The sequence below is a fragment of the Aspergillus lucknowensis genome (genome assembly GCF_044049455.1).
Source record: "Aspergillus lucknowensis strain CBS 449.75 chromosome Unknown BJX67scaffold_8, whole genome shotgun sequence".
In the NCBI taxonomy this organism is placed as follows: Eukaryota; Fungi; Ascomycota; class Eurotiomycetes; order Eurotiales; family Aspergillaceae; genus Aspergillus; species Aspergillus lucknowensis.
Window position 1 is genome coordinate 360,838 of NW_027263552.1, and position 10,056 is coordinate 370,893.

The 10,056-nt window shown below is 52.3% G+C and overlaps 2 protein-coding genes across 2 annotated transcripts; one reads left to right on the forward strand and one right to left on the reverse strand.

The window, feature by feature from the left end:
- Nucleotides 1-3,206: 3,206 nt before the first annotated feature.
- On the reverse strand, nucleotides 3,207-5,507 carry BJX67DRAFT_321625 (ubiquitin domain-containing protein DSK2). The gene is made up of 2 exons (XM_071027343.1): nucleotides 4,713-5,507; nucleotides 3,207-4,650 (listed from the first exon to the last, which is right to left on the reverse strand). The coding sequence occupies exons 1-2, from the start codon at nucleotides 5,175-5,177 to the stop codon at nucleotides 3,694-3,696; spliced, it is 1,422 nt and encodes a 473-aa protein (XP_070888785.1). The 5' UTR covers nucleotides 5,178-5,507; the 3' UTR covers nucleotides 3,207-3,693.
- A 143-nt stretch (nucleotides 5,508-5,650) lies between these two features.
- Nucleotides 5,651-10,028, forward strand: BJX67DRAFT_347021 (DDB1/RSE1 family protein). Its single transcript, XM_071028487.1, has 4 exons — nucleotides 5,651-6,111; nucleotides 6,293-8,366; nucleotides 8,580-9,864; nucleotides 9,915-10,028. Exons 1-4 carry the CDS (start codon nucleotides 5,868-5,870, stop codon nucleotides 9,939-9,941), a joined length of 3,630 nt encoding a protein of 1,209 aa, XP_070888786.1. The 5' UTR covers nucleotides 5,651-5,867; the 3' UTR covers nucleotides 9,942-10,028.
- Nucleotides 10,029-10,056: the final 28 nt, after the last annotated feature.

Genomic DNA, 10,056 nt, shown 5'->3' on the forward strand with positions numbered 1-10,056 from the left:
CCCCCCCCCCGGGGAAAGGACATGAAGTCTGACGTCAAAGTGAAGTCTGGAGCCGTCCAAGCCCGTGTTTCCGGCTCCCTCCCAAAGGTTGACCGGCTTCACGTGGTGATTAAGGTTACTCCGCCAGTCTAAATTAGTATCCGCGCGGAGATGTCAAGACAAAAAAAGCAAGATGCATTCAATGATCCGCTGTTTTGAAGCTGACTCCCGCTAAGTAACAAAGTACATACTCCACACCAGCCACACCCGCGGCCCGCTCCTAAGAGAGCTAAGACTCGGACTATCACACTCCCAGAAACAAGAAAATGAGGATCTTGAATCACAAGCTGGGAATGGCATTAAGTTGGGCCTCAGTTTGGTGCTATCAGGCTAAACAAGGCTAATCTACTTTGACCGAACTGTTCAGGTTAGCTTGATAACCCCAGGAGTTTGCTTTGCTTATCACAATCTGGCAGCTTACCTGTAGATACGGCGGATAAAGGTATACGCCGACAGGAATCCAACCGTCCCCGTCAACAAACCGTACACGGCGCAAGCGAGCAAGCTATAGCTGAAAAAAAGCAGAGTAGACACGAACCCGGTAATGTGCAGATGGAAATAGTAATACCAAACGCAATACGCAAACACCCAGAATGCACTGCTCCCGCCCGTCAAGAAACTCTGCCACCACCAATGGTAGTTCTACCCGTGTAAGCTTGCGTCTTTGCCAAACCCGATCTCGAAGCCCACCTACCTCGGAGCAAAGCTGGCTGTATGTTGCAATGATCGTCACCTCACCGACTGTGACCATCAGGATCGTCGTCACAGCACTCAGGAAGCCGAACACGTAGTAGTATCCACTCTTGTCCTGCCACAGGTTCTTAAACACAAAAAGCAGCTCGATAAACAGGACCGCAAACGGAGCGAGCCCCGTCAGAATTGTCTCCTGCACGCTTTGCAAGTACCAAGGTTGCGGGGGAATCTGGCGCGGAATCGAGGACGTCTTGGTGGGGTGCTCCCATGGCTTGGCTCGCATAAAACCGTACCAGCTCCCGATATACACGAGCGGAACCTGAATCAACAGCCAAAGCGCAATAATTCCGACCAATGTACCGAAAGGGATCGCCGTACTGGACGCCTGGGCCCAAACAAAGAGATTTAGGATGAAGATGAGACTAAATGTCAGTCCAGGAAACAGCAGAGCAGTCTACCAGCATGTCAGTAGCAAACAGGACATAGGAAGGTTCCTGGTACTTACAATTAGCGTGTTCTTGCGCCAGCTCACCCCCCCAAAAGTCTTATATAGGCTTCCGGAGAAGTACCCTGAGAAGAGCCCAGCAAAGACAAACAAACCCATGCCGACACTAACAAATCCCCCCCGGAAGCTCGGATTTAGTATTCCCAGACAGCTAAGAAGCAGCAGACCAGAAGTCATGAAGAGAAGCTGCATTCCAGAGCCAACCAGAGGCGCAAGAAGTCCGCTGAACTCCGGCACTCGAAACACATCGGCGTGAAGGAGCTTCCAGCCACTAACATCGTCTAGTCCTTCGTCATCAGAGCCAATGTCACCGTCTCGCTCAACATCCGACGCTTGGTCCAACAGTCCCTCTTTCTTTGCTCCCCCTCTCCTAGACCTCTCATCATCCATCGCCCCATCACCCCGGCCTTTGATGTCTCCTTGCACCGTTCTGTTCCAAATGACATACACCGCCACTCCTAACACAGTAGAGATTGTCAAGGAGTTGAGAACAGCTAACCAGTGCGTCATCGAGCTGTCATCCTGCTTGCTAAAATACAGGTCCCAGCGGTTCGACCATTCGATCCCGTTTTCCTCCTTGAAATAAACTGAATACGTGATTGGAATCTTCAGGGTGGCTCCGTCATCATAGTCATCGTCTTCAGGGAGATAGGAAGACCCCGGGTACTTCTCTCGTAGACGATCCAGGTTAGGCGGAATATACAGCTCGAGTCCTTCATGCTCCTCATGGACGTGCTCGGGACAACCGTTCTCTCCATGATCTTCGGCGCGGATGCTCTTTGGGAAGACCTCGAAGCCAACAACGACCTTTCCTCCTTCCGGTGCCGCGCGCCAGCGGATCACGATGGTGAAATGATTGTTGATGTAGTAACGCTGTTTTCCGTCAACCGGCGAAAACTCTCGGGACCCTAGCTTGAAGCCCGATGCGTAGTACTTCCGGGTCCGGTCGACGGTCACGAAGCTCGTCGCGCCTGGAAGATTATCGGCAATCCATTCAACCACATATCCCTCCCGAATGAGTTGTCGACCCCATTTCACATCCTGACGTCCAATCTCCTGCGTACACATGGCGCGGCATTCCGCATTTTTGCCCATATTGAGCTCGAAATCAGAGGTCACGATCCGGTCGCCACGAAGGATCTCTCCAAGGTTCTGCGATACGCTATGCCCAGAGCCGAAGGGCGAACCGTCATGTGTCCGTCCACTGGGAGGGCATACGAAGGGTAGGTCAAAATAGGCATACTGAAGTTGTGTATTGTCCGAAAAGATCTTGTTCACAAGGAGTGGGATTGATTCGCCATCGTTATACCGCTTGATTGAATAGCCTATGCCAGCAACCACGATAACTTAGCGGACTGAAGGTTTGGTAGGACAAATTTCTTTGATGGGGAACATACCGGGCAAGTACCAGGCGCAGGAATACGATATAAAAACCAGCAGGAGTGTCAATTGATGAAGAGAGCCTCGCCATCGTGGCTCCATTATTGACAAGATGAGATGGGCAGATTTCGAAGAGTGCAGCGCAACAGCCGAGTCGCTATCACGGAAGCATGTACCAGTCAAGGATCAGTCAACGTGGCAGCTTCCACAGAGTGATGGGTTACCGCCCCGAGCACCACGACTATCTTCGACAGAGGCGCAATTCAAATAGATACAATGGTAGGGGGGGGAATGAAAGCGATCCGCAAATAGAGATAGAACGATGCGCCGAGAATGAGAAAGGAGGGCTCCTGGAAACCAGCCAGAAACAACGCGAATCGAGGGGGGTGGATCAAAGCTCTTCCGAAATGTATTGAAAACGCAACGAGGGGGAGAAGGGGAATATAGCGACCGAGATATCTTAAGGTGAAACGAGTGGATTAGACAACGGACATTATTTGCGAATATCGAAGAAGCGACTGAGTTGGACGAAAGATGAAGAGGGAGGGGGCATTGCTCGGCGGAGGTTCGCGATTTGGCGAGCCGTCGCCAGGAAAGATCAGCAACACAGAAGAGCATTCTCTAACCATCAACCAGCTGGACCAAAAGGCCAAATCACTCCACTGGTATAAAGGATTCAGCCAGTGAGCGAATCGGACTCTACTGGAAGTTCACGATCTCAAGTAAACATCAACAGGACCTCAGAAATGCTTTGTTCCTCCAGATTTCCACGGACCATCCTAGGCGGATTCGCATAGAATATATATCGCCAGGACTTCGAATCTACGCAAATGAGACCTTGCAAAAAGAGACTCACAAATGACGATGGCCTCCTGACATGGAGACATATTGAATGTCGAAAAAAGATACATACATGATAAAAGCCCATTCTACCGAGCCATGAGGGCGATAAACATTACAGCAAGGTTTCACATGCAGCCGCAGGCTGCAGTTCGCAAAGAAACGCAAAGACCCAATGAAGGTGTTAGAAACCCGCCAACATATCTCATGCCATCTGCCAAATGAGAGAGCGAGCCTTAGGAAGGGTGGCTCAACAGATACTCCACCGCCCCTTGTACACTGCCTCCTGCTCGACGGAGAGCCTCGATGTTTCGTTCGAATTCGAAGAATCCCATGTCGTTAAGCTGGCGTAACTGCTCTGCGTACCTCTCTTCCGGCGGTCGGTTGTCCGGGGGCGCTGCGTTGCCGAAACCGGTGCCCCCGAAAAGGGCGCCGAACGGGTTGGCAGCACCACCTTCTCCCGCCTGGCTCCCCATTGACTGCATCATCTGTTCAAGTAGAGCTGGGTTTCGGAGAAACGGATTTTGTTGCGGGTTGAACGGATTTATGCCCCCTTGTCCACCGAAAAGTGACGGATTCAACAAGCCGAAGGGATTCTGTGCATTCTGTGCGTTCTGTGAGGTTTGCCCTTCCGCTGCAGCACTCCCTCCGGTAGTTCCTCCTGATTCCGCCTGCGCCGCTCCGCTCTGGTCGCCACCTGCTGGAATGGATGTGCTTGGGGGATTGATACCCGTGCCCTGGTTGCCTCCAAACAGAGCTGCGAAGGGATTGCCGGCGCCAAGGCCTTGTGGCATAAAAGGGTTGAACAACGGGGCACCAGGAGCAGTGTTCGCACCAGTATTTGCGGTGTTTGCGCCAGTGTTCTGCCCTTCCCCAGTCCCCTCGGGCGTTGTGTTGGTAACTCCTGGCGCAGGGAAAGCACCACCTCCACCAGCACCGCCACCAAGTCCAGAAATTCCCATTGCTCGTTGAAGTTGAATCATGTGACGAAGTGAGTTGGGGTCGGTCAACATACGGCGGAATTCGGGACTCTGCAGCATCTGGCGGGCTCCTGGTGCATCACGTAGCAATGGGTTTTGTTGAATCATCATATCGATCATGGCAGGGTTTTGGAGCGCCTCGTTGATGGCGGACTGGAATTGGGGATTTTCAAGCATCTGGAGCATCGAGTCGGCGTCGGGAGGAGGGCCCATCTTGAAGAGAGATGTAAATTAGTGGACCGATCCTGAGGGAAGGCGTATGGTACATCACTTACCCCACCATCTGGGCCAAACATACCAGCACCTGGCAGCTGGGCAAACCCAGCGTACCGCGCGCCAGTCAGACCTGCAAGAGGGTTATTTCCCGTGCCAGCGGCCAGGTTTGTTGGAACACCGGTGGCCGCTTGGTTGGAGGTGGCGGTTGCTGTCGCAGCGGCCGATGTACTCTGGGTGGGCGCAGGCGGCCGCGGGTTGCTGGCGGCACTCTTGACAAGGTGGATGGTATGCCCGTCTTTGATCTTGTAAGTCGCTAGGGTGTCGTTATCTTTGAGCACCCTTCCTGAGTAGATCAGACGCTGGCGCTCCGCTGGTGTATCGGCATATTCCGGCGAAGAGAGCCTCTCCTTCAAATCCGATACTGGCGTCGAAAGTGGTAATGTGAGAATAAATCTAGCATCATTGGACGCTTTGATGTTAAATGTGATGGGCGCATCCTCCGCCGTGGCGGTATCATCGGCCATGATGATATGTGATGTCGGCGTTGGTGAGGGGTGATTTGGGGGCGGAGGCAACAACAGCACAACGTCACAAGCTTGAAGGAAGAACAACAAGAACAAGAGCGCTTGCGTCGAGCAGGCAGGAGGCGAGAAACCCAGTAAAAGCCCCGGTGGGAAGAGTAGCACAATCAGATGGGAGAGGATAGTTCAGAGTCAAGCACGGAGGCACCACACCAAATCGGTTGACCCGAATTTCTTCGGGAAGTTGGCCCAAGAGAGAAGCGGGCAGAAGCCCATCGTTTCCTTTGAGCTCCTCAGAATGACGGAGGCGTCGCGGCTGTCTCAGAATTACACGTATTATCTCTTCGACCCCCGGGGAAAAGGGGATTGTATTGTCACATCGGTACCGGCACTTGATATTCACGTGATAGAAGCAAGCCAAACGAGACAAACAGGCAACTGATCTTGCGCCAGAGCTCCACAACTGTAATTTTTCACCTTCGCGTCCTCAACACAACCTGCTTTCAGCTCCCAGTCTCAGCTTTACCCGCGGGGTCACCTCGTACCCGAGTGCCCTCTATCTTGCTGGCTGCTTCTGCCGCAATGGGAGTGCTCTCACTATAGAGTCGTCCAACGTTGACTACACGTGGGTTGCAACATCAACAGCTCATTTACCTGGTTGCGTCGAAGCTTCGACGTACCAATTTGCGTATCATGGCGACCACCTCGCATATGTTCATGTACTCCTTGACCATTCAGCCACCAACTGCGATTACTCAGGCAATCCTGGGCCAATTTGCCGGAACGAAGGAGCAGCAGATTGTCACCTCGTCTGGATCGAAGCTGACGATCCACCGTCCCGATCCCACGCAGGGCAAGGTCACTCCGCTATATTCCCAGGATGTCTTTGGCATAATACGAAGCCTAGCTGCCTTTAGGCTTGCCGGTAGCAACAAAGGTATGTTTTTACGTTGTCCCGTCAGCGAAATTCCAAGATCATTTTAGTGATTCGTCAAGCTTTCCGGGCAGCACGATCCTTCACTGCCGAACGAACCCCTTTGGAAGTGGGACGTGCCCCGGTCTGCAAAGTGGATGCTGGGTACTAGTCTCCAAGAAACCGTGCTGAGATGTGCGTATAGATTATATCATTATTGGCTCAGACTCAGGTCGTATCACCATAATCGAGTATGTGCCTTCACAGAATCGGTTCAACCGTATCCATCTCGAGACATTTGGCAAGTCGGGCGTGCGTCGTGTCATTCCAGGCCAGTATCTAGCGGTCGACCCGAAGGGCAGGGCGTGTATCATCGCGTCTGTGGAGAAGAACAAACTCGTTTATGTCCTGAATCGGAACTCGCAGGCCGAGCTTACGATTTCATCCCCACTGGAAGCGCATAAACCGCAGACTTTGGTATTTTCAATTGTTGCACTAGACGCTGGGTATGAGAACCCGGTCTTTGCGGCTCTTGAAGTAGATTACTCTGAGTCTGACCAGGACCCTACAGGTCGGGCGTACGAAGAGGTTGAGAAACTTCTAGTGTATTATGAGCTCGATCTTGGCCTAAATCATGTTGTTCGCAAGTGGGCAGATCCGGTTGACCGCACAGCATCGATGCTTTTCCAGGTCCCTGGCGGAGCAGATGGTCCTAGCGGTGTTCTGGTGTGTGCAGAGGATAACATCACTTACCGACATTTGAATCAAGATGCCTTTCGAGTGCCTATCCCCCGCCGACGAGGGGCAACGGAAAACCCGGAGCGCAAACGTGCTATTATCGCTGGTGTGATGCATAAAATGCGAGGTGCATTTTTCTTCCTCCTGCAGACGGAGGATGGCGATCTTTTCAAACTCACAATCGATATGGTCGAGGATGACAATGGGCAGTTGACCGGGGAGGTGAAGAGGCTGAAAATCAAGTACTTTGATACAGTCCCTCTTGCCTCAAGCTTGCTGATTCTCAAGAGTGGTTTTCTTTACGTCGCCGGCGAGGGTGGAAACCATCACTTCTACCAATTTGAGAAACTTGGAGATGATGACGAAGAAATTGAGTTTGTTAGCGATGATTTCTCTGCGGACCCGACAGCTTCCTACGAGCCGATCTTTTTTCAGCCCAGAAGCGCTGAAAACCTTAATCTCGTGGAGACCATCAACTCTCTAAACCCATTAATCGACAGCAAGGTGGCGAACATCTCCGAGGATGACGCTCCTCAGATCTTCACGATCTCCGGTACGGGTCCCCGAAGCACCTTCAGAACACTGAAGCATGGGTTGGAAGTCTCGGAGATTGTCGAGTCGGAACTTCCTAGCGTGCCGTCAGCCGTGTGGACGACGAAGCTCACTAGGGGGGATGAGTTCGATGCTTACATTGTGCTGTCTTTTGGAAATGGTACCCTCGTTCTGAGCATCGGAGAGACGGTGGAAGAGGTGACTGACACCGGTTTCCTATCAAGCGCACCCACACTCGCTGTTCAACAGCTCGGGGAAGATTCGCTGATCCAGATTCACCCGCGGGGTATACGTCATATTCTTCCTGATAGACGAGTGAACGAGTGGCCAGCCCCCCAGCATCGCTCGATTGTCGCAGCAGCAACTAACGAGCGCCAAGTTACGGTGGCGCTGAGTTCGGGTGAGATCGTTTATTTTGAGATGGATGCCGACGGGTCCCTTGCTGAGTATGATGAACGGCGGCAAATGACCGGAACGGTGACTTGTCTCAGTCTGGGGAAAGTCCCAGAGGGTCGAACTCGAAGCTCATTCCTGGCCGTCGGATGCGATGATTCAACTGTCCGGATACTTAGCTTGGACCCTGACAGCACGCTGGAGAACAAATCCGTTCAAGCCTTGACTGCGGCGCCGTCCGCTTTGAATATCATGTCCATGGCTGATTCCAGCTCCGGAGGCACCACTCTATATCTCCACATCGGTCTTCATTCTGGTGTCTATTTGCGAACAGTTCTCGATGAAGTAACGGGTGAACTTTCCGACACGCGTACTCGATTCCTAGGATCCAAGGCCGTGAAACTCTTCCAAGTGTCTGTAAAGGGCCAGACAGCTGTGCTTGCCCTAAGCTCGCGCCCTTGGTTGGGTTACTCAGATACTCAGACAAAAGGTTTCATGCTCACGCCACTGGACTACGTCGGACTCGAGTGGGGCTGGAACTTTTCCAGTGAACAATGTGTGGAAGGCATGGTTGGTATTCAAGGTCAGAACTTACGGTGTGTTCCCCATCTTTCTTCCCTATATCCGCTGCCTCTATTCATCTTTCTATATTTTATTGCGATTATATGATGAGAAAGGAATTGTTCCTGAATGACTGTGTGGATCATCATTCTTATATTTATACTCCAATTGTTCCTACTGAAATCGTAACATCCCAAATTTGTCGCTTACAAGCGTGGATGTGATCAGTGTCTAACAATTGACGACAGGATCTTTTCCATCGAGAAGCTGGACAACAACATCCTGCAGCAATCCATTCCTCTCGCATATACTCCACGCCGATTCTTGAAGCATCCGGAACAGCCCTTCTTCTATGTCATTGAAGCCGACAGCAACGTTCTATCACCGGCAACGAGAGCCCGACTGCTGGAAGACTCGAAGTCCCGGAACGGCGACGCCACAGTCCTACCACCAGAGGAATTTGGCTACCCTCGTGCCAATGGCCACTGGGCCTCGTGCATTCAGGTGGTTGATCCACTCGACGCTAAGTCGGTGATCGCAACAGTAGAGTTGGAGGAGAACGAAGCTGCGGTCAGCGTGGCTGCTGTTCCCTTTACGAGCCAGGACGATGAAACGTTCCTGGTTGTCGGGACTGCGAAAGATATGACAGTTAACCCACCGTCCTCCGCTGGAGGATACATCCACATTTATCGATTCCAAGAAGATGGAAAGGAGCTAGAATTCATCCATAAGACCAAGGTGGAAGAGCCTCCCCTCGCGCTTCTTGCTTTCCAAGGCCGTCTCGTGGCCGGTATTGGTTCTGTTCTCCGAATCTACGACTTGGGTATGAAGCAACTGCTTCGCAAGTGCCAGGCTATCGTGGCTCCGAAGGCGATTGTCGATCTGCAAACGCAAGGCAGCAGGATTGTTGTTAGCGATGTCCGCGAGAGCATCACATATGTCGTGTACAAGTATCAAGAGAACGTTATTATTCCGTTCGTGGACGATTCAGTGCCACGTTGGACCACGTCAACGGCGATGGTGGACTATGAAACGACGGCTGGGGGCGACAAATTCGGGAACCTTTGGTTACTGCGATGTCCCAAGAAGATCTCCGAGGAGGCCGACGAGGAGGGCTCTGGTGCCCATCTCATCCACGAGCGCGGATACCTCCAGGGTACACCTAACCGCCTGGAATTGATGATTCACGTCTACACCCAAGACATCCCCACCAGCCTACACAAGGCCCAGCTCGTTGCTGGGGGTCGTGACATCCTCGTGTGGACTGGATTCCAGGGTACGATCGGAATGCTGGTGCCGTTCATCGGCCGAGAAGATGTCGACTTCTTCCAAAGCCTGGAGATGCAACTGGCATCACAAAGCCCCCCACTTGCCGGAAGGGACCACCTCATCTACCGAAGCTACTACGCGCCCGTGAAGGGCGTCATCGATGGAGACCTTTGTGAGATGTATTTCCTACTTTCTAATGATACGAAGATGATGATCGCCGCTGAGCTGGATCGCTCAGTCAGGGAGATTGAGCGAAAGATCTCGGTACGTCTTTCACCTTTTGTCTCCCCTATCAAATTGCTAACGCCTTGCAGGATATGCGAACAAGAGTGGCGTACTGATCTCAACGGGTGCGGCCTTGGCCGGTCCGTTGATCCTAATTATTCTGCTTGTCGTAACTACATACTAAATCTACCTCATCTACGAAACTCCCTAGCCGCCGTAGGAACCCCCCCC